At 40.4% G+C, this 23,945-nt stretch overlaps 1 protein-coding gene across 1 annotated transcript in view; it reads left to right on the plus strand.

Annotated features, from left to right (window-relative positions):
- Positions 1-22,642, plus strand: part of LOC146788613 (receptor-type tyrosine-protein phosphatase eta-like) — a 192,513-nt gene extending 169,871 nt beyond the window's left edge. Inside the window, exons 14-16 of the mRNA XM_085633183.1 lie at positions 15,793-15,830; positions 18,965-19,068; positions 21,844-22,642. Coding sequence (XP_085489309.1) covers positions 15,793-15,830; positions 18,965-19,068; positions 21,844-21,906 — 205 coding nt within the window. The 3' untranslated portion in view covers positions 21,907-22,642. The remainder of the gene's footprint in view (positions 1-15,792; positions 15,831-18,964; positions 19,069-21,843) is intronic.
- Positions 22,643-23,945: the final 1,303 nt, after the last annotated feature.

Raw genomic sequence — 23,945 nt, forward strand, 5'->3', positions numbered from 1 at the left:
AGAAAAATTGAGTTGTTTTACAACTTCTGTCTAAAAGCAAACACCTATTTTAAAATTCATCCACTGACTGTAAACTTTTTATTGAGCCATACAAATTAAAGTTACACAAATTCTTAGAATATGGTATAGTGACAACACACACTTTAGTTCTATCCATGAAGAAGACAAAGTTAACCACTTAGTGGGGCACTGTAGTAAATGCTCTTTGCCCAGTCAAAATATCTTCGATTTGTGTGACAGAATGTATCCCACCAAAATCCAGCCTTTATCAGAGCCTAAGCTATTTAAGGGCCAGGCAAACATCCACTTTTGACCTGAACTCTTGGTAAGTACTCTAGAATATTGGTGAGAAGGGCCATGTGACCCCGTCAACATGTAAACAGATTTTGGCCCTGGGTTTGGGCTTCCTGGGGCCTCTGTAGGATCGGAGACAGGGGACGTGGGCCCCCTCCCCATATAAACAAATGTTGACCTAAGGGTGGGCTCCCCAATACCTTTGAAGGCTTGGGGAGAGGGGAATTGTGGCCCCTGGGGGTGGGCTCTTGTATATTTATGATTATTGAATGCTGGTCCGGCTGCCATTTGATGTTTTTGCCTTCTGATCCTGTGAGAGTCTTGCTAGATTGATAATTTTTTGTTGATTTGTTTTCTTTTTTTTGCTTCACGTGAAGTCACTATGGGTCCCCCCTATGGGGCTTAAGGAGTCATGGTATACCTTCCCTACCCCTTATACTATTTATCTTTAAACACCAGGACAGGGGACAAAATATTTGAGCCCTGTAATGGCTGCCAGCAAAATTTTCTCAAGTTGCTGGCAGCCAATCAGAGTACTCGCTCCCGCAGAGAGAGAGCTGGCTCAAGGGAGGAAAAACTCCCTGGGCCAATCAGAAAACTCTGTTTATAAATTGCTTCTCTCGCAAGTGTCTCTCAAGACTCTCATGGGCCCAGCCCACAAGATTTAAAAATATTTTTCAAACTTCATTTCTCAAAAACTACTGAATGAGTTTACACCAAATCACAAAATACACAATCTGAGGACCAAGATCTAGCTTCACACCAATTTTTCTGCAATTCCGTTCCGCAGTTTTTTCTGTAGCCTGTCCATGAGGTACATCGGGATATTGTGTTTTGGGACCCCCTCCTTTTTCTCAACCTCTACTTGACGGGTCACCACAAAACTTTCCAGGAAGAAGCTGAAGTGGGTGCATTTATTTTTGGGAACGTTTAGTGAAAAATCGTCAAACGGGGCCAAAGTTATTAGCAAACTAAAAAATCTGTTTCTATGGCAAAGCATACTTAGCTATAACTACTTGGGGCCTCATTTATGGCATTTTGGTGGAGGGCAGTGCAGCTAGGTACCTTGCTGTGCTACCCTACGCCAAAGTGACAGGGCAGCAATACACGGTATTTAAGCAATATGGTGCATTCCGGTCTTTTGTGCCTGCGCTGAAGCCATTTCTGCAGACTAACGCCACAACACAGACACCCTTGCCTCATGGTGCAAAAGTGCCTCATTTGCAGGCAGGACAGTTTTTGTGCAGGAAGATGTCCCTCCTTGCACAAAAATAATCCTACAAGATGTTTTCCTCTTTCTATATGTGCTGCAATATATATATATATATTTATGTGTTATATGTATGTAAATATACATAGATATATACACATATTTGTATGTGTGCGTATATATATATATATATATATATCTATATAAATGTATATATACTATGCAACTGAATAAATCTATACGTCATTTGGAGTCTGTGCCTGAGATGTTTATTTTTATCTTTTAAACCTGGGACTTCTTCGGATAATAACGTAGGGATAGGACCATAGTAAGTGTACTTCCTGTGGGTCTAACAGGGCCCATACAGGGCTTTAAAACATCTATGGTATACAGGACATTACCGGGTAGAAGGGACTGTCAGACCAACAGTGGGTTAACTACCTTGATAGAACCGTGAGGGAGTGCCCATACAGGGCAATAGTAAGGTTATTATTCAATATGTCCAGATCTACAGGTAATGAAAATGTGTAATCTACTGAGCAGTCCCCACTAGGTAATACCGTGTAAATATGTGCATAGAATTATTGAAGTAATGTATATAATGTAAATATCTTACACAGGATGCACTTGGAATGACATTTATTTCTATTCATTTATATTTACACACTATGATTTGATTACATTTGCGTTATAAGGTTTGTAATTAATCGAATTTTGTACGGAGTCCAGGGTTCAGAGAGTGTAATGAAATACTTTACTATGTCCCGAAAACACGTTCAAAGATGGCACCGATGGATTTTTAATATGTATTGTCCGTCTTTGAATCACTGTGATAACCATGTGTTTAAATGTTGCCATGACAATGGGGCCGCCGACATTGACGAAGGCCGAAACGCGTTGTCGTGTTTATTTTTTTCCGCCCAATAAATCTATAATAGATTTGCAGTAACGAGAGTGCTGGTCAATTTCTACTTGTGTGGGGAGCTGAAATATATATATATTCCAAGGCCTCCAAGAAATCCAGCACCTCAATTTACAAGTGGCGGAAGAGGCGAAAAAACATCAAGCAAATCAATTCAGACCAGAAGAAGAGGACGGGGTTATTGGAAGAACAAACAATAATTAATGACCAAAACAACAACACAATTGTCAACTTATCCAATATCAAGCTGACAAAACGAGAACAAAGTATCTTAGGTCTTGGCCTTTCCTACGCGCCACAAACAGATTTTGACTATGCCTCAACGAGGTTAGACATTTATAAAGGCGTGCGCTAGCTAAAATTGAAAAAACATTTTTTTAATCAATAAGATGCAAACAGCAGAAATTCCTAAATCCAGAACAACAGTTGTGGAGACTGCAGATCCAGCATCATCACAATATCAAGCCAAAGTCAAAATCAAGAAAGTCCAGGCCAGATGATATTGAATGAGAGCAACACTTTAAGCCAACCAAGTCCTTTCAAACCCAAATCCTCATTTAACAAGGTATCTGTATAGCTGCGCTTGCGCTGCTGCTAATGCTGTGTGACTTTTAAATTCTCCCGTTTTTGTATTTTCTTTTATTTCATTTATTTGCCCCTGTTATTAATCTGGGATCAGGTAGGGTGCTCCCCTCCCTCTTACCGCATTTAATTGTTATAAAACACCGCCGTTTTGGTGGGTCCGGGTCACGGGGGTAGTCCTGGTTGGGCGCCATCTTTGGTTGGGTTCTCTATCTCCCGGCGGGCGCCATTGCGAGCGTTCCTGCGCTCGGACAGCCTCGCGGGACACCTATTTAAAGTCGCTTCCCCCCGCGCAGCGGGGTCGCGCAGTGGGACGCCGTCGCTTAGCCGGAGTCGTGCCAGAGTCCTGCCCGTCTGCGCCCGTCCACGCTTAGGACGCACGGGGCGCAGCGGGTTTCTCCTTGGCACTGTCCGTCATCTGGTGTCGTGATGATCACCTATTCCAATGAGACTTTGCGGTCCATTGGATTGACCATTCCGAGGTGTGATCAGGCACATACACATCCGTTAAGCGGCCCATATCGGTGTGCCTGCAAGAGATGGGCACTTGGTTCTCCCGCACGTACCCGCCAGTGGCTTTCCACTACCGCCTTTCGAAGTAATGGCTCGGCGCCTGTACTTCGAATACTTAGCCTGAATGTCAGGTCCCTGGTACAACACCATCAAGCCTTTTTGGACCTCATTCAGGATGAGACCCCAGATATATTTGCCATCACTGAAACCTGGTTGCAGGAAGACGACGCAGCCATTATTAACTTGACTTTCCCCCCTGAGTATTCCATCTTCACTCTAAACCGTTCAACTAGAGGAGGGGGTATCGCCCTTGCTGTTAAATCTTGTTTTTCCTGCAGCTGGAATGTTTTAAATATTGCTGGATGCGAAAGCGCCTCTTTTAAGATCTTGATCAGCCCCCAGTTTTCGATCTCGGGGATGGTGGTATATCGACCCCCAGGTAATGACGTTGCATTCAGAGAAGCTTTCCCTGATGCCGTTAGTTCTTTGGCAATTGGCTGCGCCAATTTTTCCATCTTGGGAGACCTTAACCTCCATTTTGACAATCAGAGCGCGCCGGCTGTCAATAATATTTTAGCTGATCTTGAGGCCCTTCAACTGTCTCAAAAGGTAGCACAACCCACCCACGTAGGAGGGCATACGCTGGATCCCTTCTTCACCAATCTTACGGAAGCCACAGTCTCTTCCATTTCACCCTTGGGGTGGACGGACCATTTTCTAGTGGCTATCCGGGCCCCTCTGCCTGAGACTCCCTCTATTCTTCCATCTAGATCAGTCCCTAGAAGGCATTGGAACAAACTCAGATTAGAGGACCTACATCACGTCTTGGCTGTAGACCCGTTGGGACCCTTGGACAATGTTGAAACGGGTTATGACCAGTTTTGTCAGTGGATTACCAGGGCGCTTGATTCACTGATTCCCATCATGGCAAGTAAACTTAGCTCTAGAGAATCGAGCCCCTGGTATGACAGCGCCCTTCGTGCTCTGAAGGGCAACTGTAGGCGGGCCGAGAGAGAGTGGCGGAGGTCATATGACACGGCTAAGAAAGCGTTGTATTTGGCTTCCGTTAAGGTTTATCATCGTGCCATCTGTAGAGCCCGCGCGGCGTTCTACTCAGTAGAATTCCGCAACAGTTCCAACCCGTCTAAATCTATATTTAAGGCCCTTAAAGATCTTTTGGCAGAAAGAATCTCTTCCCCGACATTGGCTTCTACCTCTCACTGTGAGGCTTTGGCATCCTTCTTTTTGGAGAAAGTGCAGGGCATCTACCAGGCTTTTTCTCATACGGGGCCACCATTGGGGACCCTGGATATTATCCCGGGTCTCCCCACTATGGATTCTCTTCCTCTGCTTTCACCTGAGGAATTTGATAGGGTGACCCAGAAAATTAAATCTGGATCACCTTTGGATCCATTAAGAGCTGCCCTTTTTAGGGATCAGTCTTTTGTGGGACGCCCCATGGTGTGCTCCCTCATTAACATCTCGCTGGCGACGGGCACGGTTCCAGCTAAATGGAAGCGGGCAGTGGTCTCTCCTATCCTGAAGAAACCCTCATTGGATTCTTCAAAACCGGAGAGTTACCGGCCCATTTCCTTGCTCCCCTGGCCGGCAAAAGTTGTGGAGGCCCACGTCAACCAGGCTCTCTCTGATCATCTTACCCGAGCCAACATTCTGGATGACACCCAGAATGTGTTCCGTGCAGGGCATAGCACGGAGACAGCCCTTCTCGCCATGGCTGAACATCTGCGTATGGTGCTGGATGTGGGACAGACGGCGGTGCTAGTATTATTAGACCTGAGCGCCGCCTTCGATACTGTTTCACACCGCATCCTTCTGCATCGCCTGGAGGAGATAGGCATTGGTGGGCTTGCCTTACAGTGGTTCCGTTCCTTTCTCAACGACCGCTCCTTCTGCATTGCCATACCACCGTACCAGTCCAAATTTCACCCTCTGGGCCTGGGGGTGCCGCAGGGATCCTCGCTGAGTCCCACGTTATTCAATCTTTACGTGAGACCGCTGGCTGATGTCGTCAAGCAGTGGGGCATGACTATGGTCTCGTATGCTGACGACACTCAGCTAGCGGTTACTATCAGCGGGGATGTTGAGCAAGATGCCCCTAGGTTCCAGAGTGGACTGAGGGCGGTGGCGAGCTGGATGAATGCTAACTGTCTCCAGCTCAACGCTAAGAAGACTGAGGTTATGGTTGTCGGGAAGGGGAAGGAGCTCTGGGGGGATAGATGGTGGCCTTCGGAGCTTGGGCCGGCCCCAATTCCGGTAACGGAGTTAAGAAATTTGGGAGTGTGGATGGAGCCCACTCTTAGCTTCGTGGGGCACTCTAAGAAAACCGCGGCCTGCTGTTTTGGTGTCCTCCGAGGCTTAAGACCTGTCCTGAAGTTTTTTGATCCCCCTACCAGGCAGCTGGTGGTTCAGGCAACAGTAATATCTCGTCTAGATTATTCCAGCTCTCTCCTGGTAGGGGTAAACCAGGCAGAAATCATCCACCTTCAACGTGTCCAAAACGCCGCGGCTAGAGCCATAGTTGGCTTGCCCAGGTCCTGCTCTGTTTCCAGTACCCTTCGATCCTTGCATTGGCTACCGGTTAAAACAAGAATTCACTTCAAAGTTTTATGTTTGGCCTTTAAGATCTTGAAGGGATCAGCCCCCCGGATTCTCTCGAATCTCCTGTCCTCTTATGTACTAACCCGCTCTTTGAGATCACTGGGCCAAGCACTTGCGGTGGTCCCGAGGTTTAAGCTCAGCCGTGTTGGGGGCCGGTCCTTCCGGGTAAAAGCAGCAGTGCTGTGGAACTCTCTTCCGATTGAGATTCGCTTGATGGAAGACCTTCTTTTGTTCCGTAAAGCTATAAAAACCTTTCTATTTTAATTTTCCCCCTTACTTGCTGCGCTCCTTCTGTCTTTCTCTGTCTCTATGTTGAGTGTTGCTGTGTTGACCTTGTCATGCGCCAGGACGCCCCTTTGCTGGGGCAGCTGTGCGCACTACAAATGTTCCTAACATAACATAACATAACATAACCCCATCATGATGCGAGATTCCATCAACAGTTTTCACGAGGCAGTAACTTCACAAGTCAAAAATCTGCATAAAGTGGTATAATCAAAGACCAAGAAATTTAACAAAACTAATCAACAATACAGAAATTTAATATCTAAGCTGCAGAACAATAAGGACATTGTGATCCGCAATAGTGATAAGGGCGGCAATATAGTGATTTGGCAGTTAAATCAATACAATATAATCAGTTGAATGACCATACTTGCTACATACGTACCAGCATGGCAAACTTGAAAGCAACGTATAAAGGATTCTACGTTAAACTCACTAGATGGAAAAATGCTCAACTAATAAGTACAGATGAATATAAATATTTAAAAAATGAAAATCCAATAACTCCTACCATTTATTTCATCCCGAAAATTCATAAAAGTTCTATTGACCCTCCAGGAAGACCAATAATCAGTGCCAGGGATGGTTTAGTTGAGCACACTACGAAATACATGTATTACTATCTGCAAAGTTTTGTACAGGAGCTACCATCGTTTGTGAAAGACACTAGCGACTTTTTGAGAAAAATTTCAAAATTTGTATGGCAGGATGATTTTTATTTAATTGCATTGGACGTCACCGCCCTGTACACTAGCATTGAACACACTGACGGCCTTGCAGCAATTGAACATTATTTGTCTCAAAGACCTACACAATATCAGGAGCATAACGTGATGTTGATTGAAATGATTAGATATTCCTTGTTCAACAATATTTTCATGTTTAACAGTCAACTGTACCAACGGACTAGAGGTGTAGCCATGGGGGCCAGCTTCTCTCCAAGTTACGCCTGTTTACACATGGGCAGGTGGGAGGAGCTGGTCCTCATGAAAGAACACAGTGAGTGTATCAAAAACAATGTCAAGATATGGTTAAGATATATTGACGACTTGTCTGTGGTGTGGCAGGGGACATTGGAACAAGCCAACAAATTTATTGAAAATATCAATGTCAATAACATCAATTCGCATTTTACTGCAACTATTAGTCAGACAAGCATTGAATTTTTAGACGCTCAGATATATATTCACAACAATAAAATTGAAACCCGCTTATTTAGAAAAAAGACAGCGGGCAACTCTACGCTCCATGTGAGTAGCTCGCACCCTAAACACCTCATCAATAGCAATCCCTATGGGAAAATGCTACGTCTGAGACGTATTTGCAGCAAAAATGAAGATCTAAAGGCAGCACAAATTGAGAGCAAGACACGTTTCAAGCAACGGGGCTATCAATCTGAGGTTATAGAAAAGGCCATCATTAAATCTATGGCCCACAGTAGGGAGGAAGCATTGCAGGAAAAATGTCAGAATATTATCAGTCAGAGTGCCACTAATAATAACAGTAAGATGCTAGATCAAAGCAACGATGAGTTCCGTTTGATCATCAAATATGGTAAACAACACAAAGCACTCAACAAAATTATCCAGCAAAATTGGCCTCTGGTATGCAGTGATTCGGTGATTGGACCCCTGCTACCGCACCTACAGTAAAGCACCATCTATGAAGGACGTACTGGTTAAAACAAGTCATTGACAATCGCAGCTGTATACAAACCAATAAAGAATTTTAGGTGCAAAACCTGCAAGGCATGTATTCATGATATTAACACCAACACATACAATACACCATTCAGTGATCAGGTCTATAAGATATCCAAACTATTAACATGCAAAACAGAATTTGCTGTCTATGTACTGTCATTCCCTTGTGGCCTGCGGTACATAGGCAGCACCAAATTGCCAGTGCATAAGCGAATTCTGCAACATTTAAGAGCTATCACTAATCAGGATAACACCTATCCAGTGGCGCGACATTTCAGGGAATATCATGAATCCAACAATCACAACCTGAAATACTATGTAATTGACACCATCCCCCCAAGCAGGAGAGGAGGAGACCGAGAAAACAAACTAAGAAAGTTGGCAACTCGGTATATCCTGCAATTCGATTCTAAACATCCCTGGGGGCTCAATGCCACGGAAGATTTGCACACGTTTGATTTGAACAGACACTGACCCGTAGGATCTAATACATGAAGGCCTTTTATCCTCGACAGTATTGAAAAGTTTTTTTTATGATTAGTATATTTTTTATCCTGTGAATCTTTTTTAGACACGGTAATTATGGGGAGTTTTTATCCGTTTTTTATAATTTTTCAGCACAAACTTATCCGATGGATAACTGAAAGATTATCATGTGCATATATTTATATGTTATATTTATTCTTGGATTTACAGATATTAATTGGTATTTTTACCTTTTATCTGATCGAATATATATATATTTATTGTATTATATATATGCTCCAATTTGCACATAATCTATTCTCTCCAATCATTGGAAAGATGGATGTACCGGGTTAAGACTCTCCAAATCGGGATGAGAAGGGTTCAATAGGATAAGATGAATGCACATCAAGGACAAAAATCAACAACAAATGATGTATTATAACTAACCATGATATATATCCGAAGCATGACAACTGAAAACAATGAAATGATTCTAACCATAGGAATATCCCTATTATTTAAAATGATCCACCATTCAATCAGATCCAGGAAGAAATGTACTTTCTCTCATAATAAGTAACTCTAGTATGACAATCGTTTTTAACAATATTATTTTTCACATAGATTTGCACATTTATAGCACATAGCACTTTGGGTTGTTATACAAAGCAGATTTGCATTTTGACAAAAATCGATTTAGCCGTAAGAATGTATATAGACATAACAGAGTGCAATAGATTAAGGATTGATCCAGATATAGTTGGTTCCACATGGTATTTTACCGATATTTCATGCCTTCATAACAGATAGGAGGCATCAGTCGGGACAGTAGCATCTCCTTACAACAAATATAGAGGATGCGAGCTATGTCCGTACAGATCAATAGGGACTGTTAAATGCTGGTAGCTATTTATTATTTACAAGTATAAATATGCACAAAATACATTAAATGCACGATAATACCAAGCATAAATGTACTCAGTATGTTTTTTATGTCTATTGGGCAATCTATGGCGCAAGGTCACATGGTATAATTTGAATGTTGCACTGTTACTTTAAATAAGGCACTTTCCTTACTTGCCACTGTCATGTGGTCAAGGCTCAAGCGAGCCGAAACGCGTAATGGCGACTTGTGAGGAATAAACAATTTGCACTGATTCTCTGGGTCCGTTTCCGTCCTTTGGGAAATCCCTGTTAAGCAACGGAAGAAAACCCGTGATATATATATCCGTATTACTCGTCTCATACACACTCCCATAGGCCAGGATGAAGACGAAGCGGACCCAAAATTGCTGGTGTTGTTATTTTATTCTGTTAAGTGCCCTGCACCAACCGCCATTACGTGTTTCGGCCTTGATCACATGACTCGCTTGTTCCATGTTTTCACCTAGTTAAAGTGACAGTGCTTGTAATTGGTGACTAAGCTTACTATAGACATAGAATAATCTGTTATAACATCGGCACTAATAAATGCATTAACAATAAATTAAGTGATGTTACATTATTGTTTAACAGTTTGATTAAATATCAATAAATATGCAGCTATAAAAAATAAATGTTTAAATAGGTGCAAAACTGTTAAAAACATGTTAATGCAAAACGAGATTTCATAGTAAAATACAGGGCAAAATACATCTTGAAAAGTTCATCAAATAAAAACTTTTTATGTATAAAAACTCCCAGCAATACCTAGAATTCCCAATTTGTCAATCATGCTGGATGATTAATTAATGAAGCCCAAGTGGGCCTTTTGGGTCCTCAATGTCTAATCATCAAGAAAGTGCAAGTGCTGATTACATAGAGTGTAACCCTGGGCGTAGTTTGCGAAGTAGCGCTACCCGAGCTATGCGTAGCTTCGCAACCTGAGTAGTGCACTGTGCAAGATGCTGTTCGCACTGATTGCACAGTGCCGGATGCTTGTCCGCACTGTGCAATCAGTGCAAACTGCATCTTGCACAGTGCAAGTGGTCGTTTTCTGCCACTCGAGTAGATTTCTACTCGAACGGCAGCTTTCCCAACGCGGACTGGTAGTTTCTCATTGCTAGCGGTCGCGAGCATATGCGACCACTCGCAATGAGAAACCTGACCTCCCTGTGTTGAGAAGCTCAAAGGGAGGTTTATTTTCCATGTTCGCGATCGGCAACTTGATGTTGCTGATCACGAATGAGGAAAAAGTCTCGCCGGGAAATCATTTTGCTTGCTCGCGGTCGCCAATTTGACGTTGAGGACCACGAGCAAGCAAAAAATGACCGCTGCACTACACTACGCTAAGCGTGTTTGCACTGTGCTACGTGCAATTTGCGTAGTGCGAAGTAGCGCAAACTTCGCAAACTATGTCAGCCTAGCGTAGTGCTTTGCCCAGGCTTAATAGAGTGTCACCAAATTGTATATATGTGCAAAAATACGAATAGTAAATAGTAAAAAATAAAAACAGTTGCAGAGGCGGCAGATAAAAATATGTACATGTAGGGAAGGAGCTGTAAACCTATAGACAAGTATAAAAATCTTTGCTAGAGTTAAGACCATATGGAGTTTTGAAATCTAACTCTAGTATATACCTTGTCTCAAGTTGTCTTAGGAGAGCCTCCCAGTCACCTCCCCGTCTCCTGGTACTCTCCAAAATGCCTTGCAACGGGATAGGACTGATCACCATTATTGATGGCCCTTATGTGCTGGAGTATCCTCTTGTGCACCTGCAGCCTCGTATTTCCTACATACTGCAAGCCACACGGACACTCCAGCACATAAGCGCAAACTCAGTTTTGCATGTTAGTGTTTTGTTAATGTGTGTGGGCTCATTCCTAAATGGTGTAACATATTCTGTTTTGTTTATCCCGTGTTTACAGGCCTTACAGGTATCACATTTACGGAAACCCTTACTGAATTCTAGCCAAGATCTGTTTGTTCTTATCTCAGGGCTGCTCCTAACCAAAGAATTGCTCATGGACCTCGCCTTCCTGTATATTATGTTGGGCGATTTGGTGAGATTGGCACCCAATACCGGATAATTTTTTACCAAGATCCAATTTTGATTGACTATCCTGCGTATAGCCTTGTGTTGGTTACTATATGTAAGGATCAGTCTTTATTGTTGTTCTAATGGTATGGGCTGTTCTGTTGTAATTTCAATTTTACGAATCAGGGCCTGTGATCTTTCCATTTTTCTAGTCTTCTCTATGGCTTTATTTTTTTCACCACTAGAGTAACCCTTAGCCAAGAAACTCCTACGGCTATCATTCTGTGCAATTTCACATTCAGAATCAGTGCTGCAAATTCTATGAATTTGCAGCATCTCACCATAAGGGATGCTGCAGACCAGATGTGGCGGATGGTGACTCGACGCATGCAGCAACGTATTACCAGCAGTTGGTTTTCTAAACAATCTTGTTTCTAACCCATTGCAAACAACCATAATTTCAACATACAAAAAGAAAATGGAATCCCTGCTCAAGTGGCCAGTGAAATGTAGGTTCAGATTGTTATTGTTGATTTGTTCAATAAAGTGGAGGGCACTCTCTTCGGTGCCCTTCCATATTATGAGCAAATCATCGATATATCTATACCAGCGCATGACATGGTTAGACATTGTTTCTGCATGTAACACCCTGAGGACCTGTTCTTCTCAAATTCCCATATGCATGCAGGCGTAGCTAGGGGAAAAATAAGCCCCCATAGCCACGCCTCTCACCTGTTGGAACAACTGGTTCTGAAAGAGAAAGTAATTGTGTTCTAAACAAGCTGCGATCATTGCCAGTAACATCTTATTGTGTTGGTAAAAGTACATAGGTCGAGTGTCAAGATAATACTCAATCGCCTTCATTCCATCTCTATGATTGATGCTCATATAGAGAGACGAAACATCGAGCGAAATCAAGAGATATTTAGAGTGCCACTTAATGTTAGTCAATTTTCTTAAGAAATCTCTGGTATTTTGCACAAAGGAAGGAAGTTTCTTCACATGTTCTTGCAAATGATAGTCTACATATTTTGACGCATTCTCCATTATGCTGTTGCAGGCAGATATTATGGGCCTTCCTGGTGGTTTATTCACATCTTTATGGATTTTAGGTATAAAATGTACCAAACGCATTATGGGATGGTAATTTTTTTTTAATTTGAACTTATCGCTGGTCAAAAGTCCTGCACTTTTCCAAGCTAAGAGACTTGTAAAGAAATTGTTCCAGGATGACCTGACAATAAGCATGGTGCTGCACCTATAGCAATCCCGGTCGTTGAGCTGTTTCAACGCCTCTTCCATGTAGAGATTGTGCGGCCACAACACCACGTTCCCTCCTTTGTCGGATTGACGGATGATTAGGTCATCGTTGGCCTGCAAGTTTTATATTAGTTGGAAATATACATTGTCCTGCTTAGTGTAATGCTTGGTTACTCTTGATTGTTTTTGGTAAAGCGTTTTCAGTTCTTGTGTCACTTTATCATTAAACACGTCAATGTTGTCCCTTAACATGATTGGACAGAACTTGGACTTGGGTTTAAAAGGTGTTTTTAATAACCCTATAAACGCTGGCGTGTTTTGACTATTTTCTAGATCTGTATCATCAGTGTTCTACTGTAGACAATGTAGATCTTTCAGCAACCCTACATCACCTACTGTTAAAATAGAGGGGCTGGGTATGTCACCAGCAGGTTTCTCCTTTTGTTTGTATATATTTTCATATTCTTGATTTCAATATTTTTTCATCTATATTTTGGCCACACAATATTTTTGTCCTCAACATTCTGTGAAACAACCTATGTGAACAAGGATAGCTTTGTTCCACAATATCGACTGCAGATCAAATGCATGAACATATCAACACAGTCTGCCTCCTGCATCCTACAGCCTGTATCAACAGTTTTAGCATCTTTGTAGAGAAGTTTGCTAGTCTAACTCCAGATCTACTTCTGTTGACAATGTAGCTGTGTCAAAATGTATATTGTGACTCCCCGCCAAAACAATTACAGAAGCATACAAATAATTATTGTTTTATCTGATATAATACTACAAATGTTTTAAGGTGCTGATAAATGAAAGAACCCGCAAAGTTATTCAGTATAACTTGATTGGGTCAATATAAAGCTATTTGGCAATTAGATAGAATGCGTGCATGGTTCATCACTTTTTTTCTTTGAGAATCTCCACCTGGGCTTTTGCAAATATCAAAATATCCAACCAGCAGCGCATGCCTTGCATCCATCAAAAGCTACATGGAAATGATTACTTCCATTTTCACAGAATTGCTGCAAGCATCCCTTTAAATTAGGTTTACCGGCATACAGCAATAACTCCCGAGCCACTCAATAACTGTGAATTGTAAATTCAATCATGATATCTAATGGGCAGAGTTGTGTGGGTCCAGGCTCATCTCTCTTGCAGCTTCCTTTCAAAATACATAGTTGGCCCTTTAGCAGAAGGGGTTCATGAGGACAGAGGCTCCCCCTTACAAAGTGATGTTAAGTTTGAGACAAGTAAGACACATTCATTAAAGACCCACTCAATTGTACATATTATTGACGATGACTTTCCGACTCAGAAAACGTTTTCCAAAACACAAAATGAGATTACCAACCCATTTTGGATCACAATTTGGTAAGGGCTTACGAGGGGTCTTCCTTCCTAACTGCGGGTTGGTATGGTCTGCTTCAAAGTTTTGCAACAAAAATGATGGTCGTAAACCACTGACTCTCAAGTTGGGTGTAAGTGATTTGTAAAGGAGAACGGGTTCCCAATCGCAGTGGCGGTTTCGTGGAGAGCAGGCAGTGGTCCAGAGGACAAGTATCTGCTCACACTGAAATTTTCCAAATAGAAAATAATATTTTTGAAAGTAGCTGTGGTTCATTTGAGAAATTCGGGATGTTTTAAAAAAAGTTTTTTGATTTGGAAAGCAAAGACTGGCATGTGGTCTGCTGTTCCTGACAGTTAACTATCCCTGTGATTGGAACCAATTGCAGGGGATTGAAAATTATCTGGGGCAGCTCCTCCATTTGAGCAGAGGAGCGTCGCCTCACAAGGCCCTGAGCGGAAAAATAAAATCACAATAAAGTTAATTTACTACCATTTTATTTTTTTAGCAACCTGTCCTGATCTAAGTATCAGGATGGGGCAGGGCCAGCATTGCAGCAGCGCTATGCACTTTAAAATGCGCATGTCTCTTTGACTAGCCATCTTGTGATGGCCAGACAGACACGCACATTTTAAAGTTCTCTACCCTGGCTGTCTCTAGGTTAGAGAAAGGGCAGGCCTCCAGGGCTCTTAGGAGTGCTGGCAGAGGCTGCTCTTTCCAATACTGGTGCTGCTTTCATGCTGTAAAAGTAGCGCCAGGCTTGGGTAGTGCAGATTCCTTCAGTGAGGCGAGAAAACACCCGGGGGAGGTAAGTGTTTTTTATGAATAATTTTTTATTCTGCCCCCAAATAGCCACACCACCCTTGTTGCAAGCCAGCCGCCACTGCAAATTACAACCTACTTAATAATATTATTTAGGCAGATTGTTCTCCAATAACCCGCAATTCTTTGCTTTTGACCCAAAGGTCAAAAAATAAAATATTGGTTCCAAAACGGTGTGCAGTATGTAATCACTTTTTGCAACCAGAAGGTTACTGCATGAGCCACTTAGCTTTTGAAACTCTGCTGAAATAAGGTAGGGTGGTTTGTTCTCAGGTCAGCCAGATAAAAGGTTTTCAGAGTAATGCTGCTGCCTCAGAGAAAGTTTGGTTTTGTGCTTATTATAAAAACCGGTTTCTGGAGGTTGTAATATATGACAAAAAGTTACATTTTTCCATATATTTTTGTGTGGCATTTAGTGAGCTTTTCTTTTTTTTGGGATGCTGTGTTTTGTGCTGCATTATATCAATGTAGGGAATATCTTATGCTGTGGGAGTTTCTTGCTTATTGTGTTGTGCCCTATTAGTCTGTGCTATTAAGTTGATTTGTGAATGCTATGATATTATGTTTTATGAGAGACAGAAGTGATAGGCAAAGAAAACAAGGGGTAAATGGCAGGAAATGTGAAAAAAGTTGTGGAAAATTTTAAATGAAGGTAAATAAAGAAACAGCAGCTAAACCGAGACAATATTGCCATTAACCGTGGGAAATACAAAGCAGCAATAGTGAACGAGTGAGAAAATGTGGATGTTTTAATTTAAAAATATTCTATTGGCAGATTTTAATTTTCCAACTCCATTTTTCCTCATACAGTTTCCTCCAGACCAGCTTCTACCGTAAAACTTTGACTGGTAAGAAGATATTCAGGGATTTTATTGTCTGTGTCGATCCGTCAATAAATAGACTTTATTTCGGTCGAATGACCATAAAAGTGCAACATGCGGTACAATCAGTACATGATAAAAATAGGTTAAAATACCCAATAAAATACATATATTACAAAACAGAAAAACAATTATCGAGGAATAAACTAATATCAAATGAAAGTCCACATTATCAATCTATCCTCCCATTTGAGCAAGCAAAACCAATAGCATCAAACACCTCTAAAAAAAACTAAAAGTGGTCCAAAAAAGGTCCGTTATGCTCTCTAGGTTCTCCAGCCTGCAGGAGATTATATGAGCCCTAGTATCTTCTATATATCTCTATCAGCTGGTTCTAAGAATAAAAACATAATTAAACCATCACTACCTCATAAAATCACAGTAGATGTCGAAATTTGGGGACCAAAATACAGCATTGTACATACAGGGTAATCACAAAAGCACAAATTCACCTGATGGATTTTAATCTCCTGAATATTGTCTGTGTCAAAGACCCTCTCAGTACCTATGGAATGAGAAATGGTGTGTATACTGCACACCCATGTATGTGCAGTACTGAGACCTTATTTAGCTTGAAGATTTAATTGCTATCAGAGCATCCCCGACCACTGAGTTGCAGCTACAGGTCTCCAGTTGAAACGTCATCCAGGTAGACACATGATGTTGAGATCATAGAATTGGCACCACACTGCACGAAAGAGTCTAAAATCAAATTATGTCTATTAGAGTATAAGATCTGCAACCTGCAATGCTAATTTCATAAAAGCCACACTCCAGAATGTTTAAGTATATGAAGCACACAACATCCTAGTACAGAATCAGCTACTTGAGAGAGTCTGGTAGATACATTATTGAGGTGACCCTGTGCATTCAGCTCCTTACTTCAGTGAAGTCAGATGTTACTAATGTAGGGGTAAATTCACTATGCTGGTGGGGATAAGTGACACTATTTGGTGGTATATAGTATTGTTGACATAACTATTCTCTCAAACATATCATTTACCACAATATCGTCTTCCTGTACTTACAATGCTAAGTAGAATAATATCAAAAAGATATATTGTGGCCAGTAATATCATCCAAAAACAAACAAATAGATTGATTTTGTATATATATAAGCACCAGTAGGGACAGTGTTAGCCTTCAGAGGGATTAAATTTACTATTCCTACTTCCGTCAGTAAAACAGTATGAAAAGTGTTGGACTTTTGGTGGGTTACAGTTGTTATTCCCACTACAGACAGTGCAACAGTAGGGAGAGTGTTTAACTACAGAGGGGTTAGATATACTAATATTGCTCCAGTTAACACAACATGGGGAAAGTGTTGGACTTTGGCGAGGTTAGATTTACTATTCCTACTCCAGTCAGTGCAATAATAGGAGAGGTGTTGGACTTCGGAGGGTTTAAATTTGCTATTACCAATCCAGTCTAAGCAACAATAGGGAACGTATTGGACTTCGGAGGGGTTAGATTTACTTTTCCTACTTCAATCCAAGCAACAGTAGGGGCAGCATTGCACTTAAGTGGGAATAGATTTACTATTCCTATTCAATCAGCACAACCGTAAGGAAAGTGTTATACTTTGAAGAGGTTAGATTTACTAGTCACACTTCAGTCTGAGCAACAGTAGGGAAAGCATTGAAGTTAGGAGGAGTTAGATTTACTATTCCGACTCTAAGCTAAGCAACAGTAGGGAACGTTTTGGAATTTGGAAGTAATACACTTACTATTCCCACGGCAGTCTAAGCAACTGTAGGAAAAGTGTAGGGCTTTGGAGGAGGGATTAGATTTACTAACCTACTCCAGTCTATACAGCTACAGGGAAAGTGTTTGACATAAAAATGTTTTACATACATAAATACATGTCCTAATAAATGAGCAAAAGAATTACTACAAAACATTATTAACTTACACTATACAAAACTAAATATATATTTATGATTTTTTTTAACAAAGAATATAAAATTACATAGAATGATATAGTCTACACTGACTACAGAAAATAACACAATGAAAAATGATCACTTATTTATTTCATTTCAATTAATACATTAAAACAAATGTAAGTACTAAATATCATCTCACAAACACTTGCCATTGAATAAATAAGTGTTTTGAGGAAATAATGCACTTTAAAGCATTATACATAATTAATGTCCAAAAATTACATATAAATATAATATAATTTAAAACATGTTATCTATTTTTATTTTCTAAGCAACTACTTGCCTACAAAAATAACACAGCATTAAAACATAAATGATAAATAGACATACAAACTAAAAAACATATTTAATAAATAAAACATTACAAAATGTAAACAATAAATAATGAAATAAGTAATGTAGATAATTAAAAAACAAGTCTAGATAATATTTTTTTTAAATCATATTAAATTGAAATACATTTAATTTGATTCAACTACCCACCCTATTCCCCTACAGACGCGGCAACTCACAACTAAATAGAACTTAAATAAGTTAGTATTGAACAAACTATTTCCATAATTAGTTCTCATTTAAATAATTAATTAACAATTACAAACTAATTAACAAACTAAATAACAAACATTTATCATTTTTTATTTATAACTTAATTAACTTTCCCCCTACACCCTACAAACACAATAAGCTGCTACTAAAATATATACCTTACTATAACTAATAGTAAAGCTAAATTAACATGTTTAACTTATATTTTGAACTGAAAATATAATATAACTCTTATAAATGGGCATGATTAATAATCAATTAAATAATTATTAAAGAATATAAAATAAATTATTTAAAAATAAAAAAAATCTAATATAAATAACTTCCCACCCTTCCCCCTACAAACACTATCACACTATACATCACTGGTGGTAGTGGACAAGACACTCCAACCTTACTACAAAGCCAGCATTTGTGATTGATTGAACTCCTTCCTGTAGTTATATTCCATGTCTAGATAGACTCCTATTTGCCGTCCTAATAGTACTTTAGTAAATCTATGCCAAAACGTAACAGAAATATTTCCTGATGGCTGGCTACATGGTTTTATCTTAGAATGACCAGAGACAGAACTAAAACTGTTCATTGCATTTTCTTTAATTCTTTCAGGATACAAGAATGTCCAGAAAACACAGGAGGTAGAGGCCTCCAGAAACAACACAGTCCTTGTGGACTGGAAAGCTGAGAGTGAAATGGGGGACACGTCCATGAAGGTATGTGCAAAGGATAGGGGAGTATTTCAGAGTCGATTATGAGCAAAGTGTTGCAATTTGTACACTGTAAACCAGAAAGTTCTGGTTCAAAGAGGTTCTGGATAATGCAGAGTTTCTGACTAAGATGCAGGGGTTATTAAGAGGGATGTTAGTGGCTCACATAAAGCCACCCACCCACCCATTGTTTCAGCAGTGACTATAGCCTTTGTTCCCCTCACAGAGGACTGGCTTGCCTACACATAGAGCTGGTAGGAAAGTCTATATTGGAGCTGCTGAACTTGTGACTCCAATGAAGGTATTGTGAAATGCCAGGCCATTCCAATGCTGGTTTTGCCCTGCTTGATATTTCTCCTTGTTTTAGAAAAACAAATGGCCAAACAAATACCTAAAACACAGAAACATGTATGCATGTGCCTCAGAGACACTGATGCATTTTCCTGCCCAGGACTCTGTATAGCAGTCCTCATCACTAGAATCTAGTTACCAATGCCCACCTAAATCTTTCATACAAACATTTTATGCTCAGATTTGCACAAGTTGTGTACAATTACCAAACACCTAATTTCTAATGCATTTCCTAATTCACAATAGCGACTTGCCCATTTTAAAAAAAAACACAATTAGGTAGGAGACTCTTACTCAGCTCTTGGTCAATATATGGGTAAATACCCTCATACTGTATATTACCAGGATATTGCAAGCCACAAATTTTGAACATTAGGCCAAAGGCATGGAATGCCGAAGGAGCTATAAGCTACCGTGTGTGACACATAAACATCTTTATAACTCTTTTGATAATTTTTTTAAGCCCTAATTAACCATTGGTTGTAAATGGAAACGGTAGTTCAGAACGTGTGGTAGGGTGCACAAAGTTTCTCACTTCATGGATGCACAAAGTTTCTCACTTAATTTCACCCATATGAAAGGAAGTAGAAAACAGAGTTTCCATTTACTTGGTCAAGGGACTGTTTCCTGGGTCAAGGGACTGTTTATGTTTTGCTTGGTTAAGGGACAATTTTGCCTGTGACAAAAGCAGACACTGCTGACCTGTAATCGATTGGTGCAGTGGAGCAGAGATATAGTTTTCTTAACAAATATAAGCAGTGTGTTCACACCTGGACTAATAAAGGGACATTTGATGTATTTTTTATACAGTGGTTACAGTATTCAGATTCTGTTTATATTGCTTTCACCACTCCACATTGGCTGTGGGTCGTGGCCAGTATGAGACTGAACATGTTGTCCATATTCACATGTTACAACCTGAATTAGGGTTGTTTAAAAAAGTGATGTAGGGCTGGACCTCAGTCAGGGCATGCCGGTGGCAAACTAGAGAGGATACCAATTAATGTGTGGTGTGGTGATGTCCAAAGTTATGAACATTGCAAATGAGATTTGTGCTGTTGCTGGAGAGGCCACATTTAACTCAGCCCTTTTTGCCTCCATATGCAAAAATCAGGCATCCAAAAATTCACTTTATTAGTACTCGATTTGTGCTTTATGTACAACAGCATCTTTCCACTAGTGTGGGATATCACTGGGAAGATTTATAAAGTTTCAGTACAATTCAGCGCAACAACCAAATTAGTTTCAAAGGGTGACAGAAAAAAGCACCATATCTACTAAGAAACATTACTGTTTTTCCTCTCCCCAGTGCTGGTGCACTCTAGACTGCCATGCACCAACGCACACCTTTTCACCATAGTACAAGGCTGTGTGTGATTCCTGGCATATGCTTTGTACTGGAAGGATAGCATCCCAGAAAGGGTAAGCCAAAAAACACAACCAATGATACCAACATGCGAGTGGTTTTCACCTTACCTGAGGACATTTGTGTAATCATTCTGGCAGGGACCTGAATAGGTTGCAAGACGGACCCAGATGGGTACAATACACCACTGTGAATGCACTGGAAGGGCGCACCTACTACCATGTACAATACAAAGTGTGCATAAAAAGTGTTAAATGATTGGCAACATCTTTCTCTTGTACCAGAACTCTAGTTCACAAATTGGTTCTTAATACATTGTTACATGGCTGCATAAATCTCCATGCAACCCCCACCTCCTGTAATTTGATGAGCCAGAATGTCTTTGTTAATTTTCTTTAAACATTGTTTCAACAAGAAAACAACTATGTAGATAATCTGTGATAGATCCCTCAATATTTCTGAATCTCCTTCTTCGACTTCCCCACTGTACAAAACTTACTGCACATCTATGGCAAATATGTTTTCTTTGTTCATCCATATTGTATAGTTATCCTCACTCTTATCAAGCACTGCAACTCTTTGTTTGAAATCCAGCAGGTATCTCCCCAAAAAGTCTTCTTGCTCAATAGAGGCTGTGCATATTGCCAAATATGTGTAACAATTAAGAGCTCGTCTGATAAATAATTTTGTGAAATATGTTAGTGCCTTACATCTAAACATCTCAAAGAAAATCCTCTAAATCCTCTTCCAAAGTGTCTTAACATGTTGCTTGCTAGACCTTTTTAATCTTTGCTGCTATTTCATTCAGTCAACCAAGAAGAGTCAGAACACGCTGTAAAGACATCTTTTTAAAGGCCACGTATGCGTAAAAGTCCTTCGTCATATTCAAATGTAATTGTATGATGAAATTAATCTACTGAGTCTAAGCTACCGTTTGGTAAATCATTGATGCAGTGTCCTAAACTGAATAATGTTTACAGTGTGGTATGACTTCAGCCTTCACCCTGAAAAATGTATTATGGTCAATTTTAAATGAAATGTCAGTTTGGGTTTTTTTCTTCCAGGGAAATACAGGCCAACCAAAAAGGGCAAGTGAAATTATATACTCAACAAATCTTGAACGATAACCGACCTCCGTGCAGATCTCCTGTGATGTTTTAGCTGCTTCTGCTGAAAGCTGAGTATCAAAGGAACTGCCTCATTACAAGAAACTAGTGGTTCAGCGCAGAAAGTGGACCACTAAAACAAAATGGCTTCCAGCATTGCTTGTTCAAGAGCATTGCATACTGGGATGTGGCATTATAGTCAACTGATTACTTATGGAGAGGCTATACTGTAACTTCGCAGAAGACCACGAATTATTTTGAGCCAATGTGGTTTTATCAGATGTGTTTGAGATGCTTATTACTAATAGTTTGTCATTTTCTGTGGAAATGGTATGCATACTACTATTGGTGCAATTGTACTTATGACTATTTATTGAAATATGAAGCAAATGGTGGCTCAGGTGGTTGTGGCGAAGGATTGCATACCTCTGGTAGGGTATTATCAGCTCTCCCAACACCTGAGCACGCTCCTCATGCAAAACTCCCTATGTCACAATGACCTGTATTTGCTTAGTGATAACTATGTTTTTCTAAATCCTGTATGAATTTATGTGAAAAAACTGTGGTTTTTCACTAAATACTGCCTTTCATCAGGAGTGAAATGCCACTCGACACAGTCACATGTAGTGAATTGCAGTGCTAGATGAGAATGTTGGCTTGCTTTGAGACACTACACAATGGGCCTGGATGACATCAGTGTCAGTCTGCCTTTTGATAGTGTAACTTGATGAACTTGTTTCTACATGGTGTGGGCAGTCTTAGGGCCCAATTCACAAAGGTAAACTTAAAACCTAAAGTCTAGGTTTGGACCTGAAGTCTAAACTTAGATCTGAAGTCTTAACTTAGACTTCAGGTCTGAAGTTAGACTTCGGGTCTAAAGTTAGACTTTGGGTCTAAAGTTAGACTTCAGGTCTAAACTTAGACTTCGGGTCTAAAGTTAGACCTCGGGTCTAAAGTTAGACTTCGGGTCTAAAGTTAGACTTCGGGTCTAAAGTTAGACTTCAGGTCTACACTTAGACTTTGGGTCTAAACTTAGACTTTGGGTCTAAACTTAGACTTCAGGTCTAAACTTAGACTTCGGGTCTAAAGTTAGACTTCGGGTCTAAAGTTAGACTTCAGGTCTAAAGTTAGACTTCAGTTCTAAGTTTACCTTTGTGAATCGGGCCCTTAGTGTTTCTATACTACTAATGATGCAGGATGTATGAAATTGTAAAAGTTTGTTTGGTGTATAATTTCTAGAAATGTCACAATATTTACCTTGCAATATTTGCATGAAAATTGAACAAGAAGGCATACCTCTCTTTAATAAGTCACATGAAACACCAACAAGGGGACTGGCATGATGAGGAAATTTCTCTCATGACACCGTTTCTGTTCTGTTCAAACAAGTCTCCCAGAAAAAAAACAATGTATGTAGCATAAAACTTGTCAAGGGCTATGCACCTCTTCCAAGTCTAAACCACTCAAGGCCGGTGTGTGACGGGGTAAACCCCAGTTATTTGAATAGAGGGAACATTGTTTTGTTTACTTTACCCTGCGTCAGCGCTTCTGCTTAACATTATTTCATTGTGCACCACCATCACCACCTGGACGGGGAGGAGGAGGTTTCTTGGTGGGGGGAGTTGCGTTGAAGTTAGGCTCTTGCCTGAAGACCTTCCTCAGGGGTTTTGATATTTCAATCTAGCATCTTAGACTTTGACTAGGGGGAGTGATACGACCCTAGGGCTGTCTGAAACTGAGACTCACATAGCGAACTGTTCTGCAACCCTGGGGCCTGCGCACCCTACTGTACTCATGATGTCACTGTGATTCTTTGTTTTTGATGCTTAATAAAAAAGAATTTTGACAAAACAAAAAAAAAATTTGTCAATTTCACAGGCATAATAATGACGTTGCACCGGTCTGATAATAATAAGATGAATGCAGCATCACATTTTAAGGTGTTTGAATGGTGTCTGAATACTCTAAGGCGTAACCAATTGACTTTACTGTTGGGTGGGCGTAACTTGTGTTATTCTCTCAACAACAATTATATAACAAAATTACACTGAACTATGCCT

This window comes from Triturus cristatus, chromosome 11, assembly GCF_964204655.1.
Source record: "Triturus cristatus chromosome 11, aTriCri1.1, whole genome shotgun sequence".
NCBI classification, from domain to species: domain Eukaryota; kingdom Metazoa; phylum Chordata; class Amphibia; order Caudata; family Salamandridae; genus Triturus; species Triturus cristatus.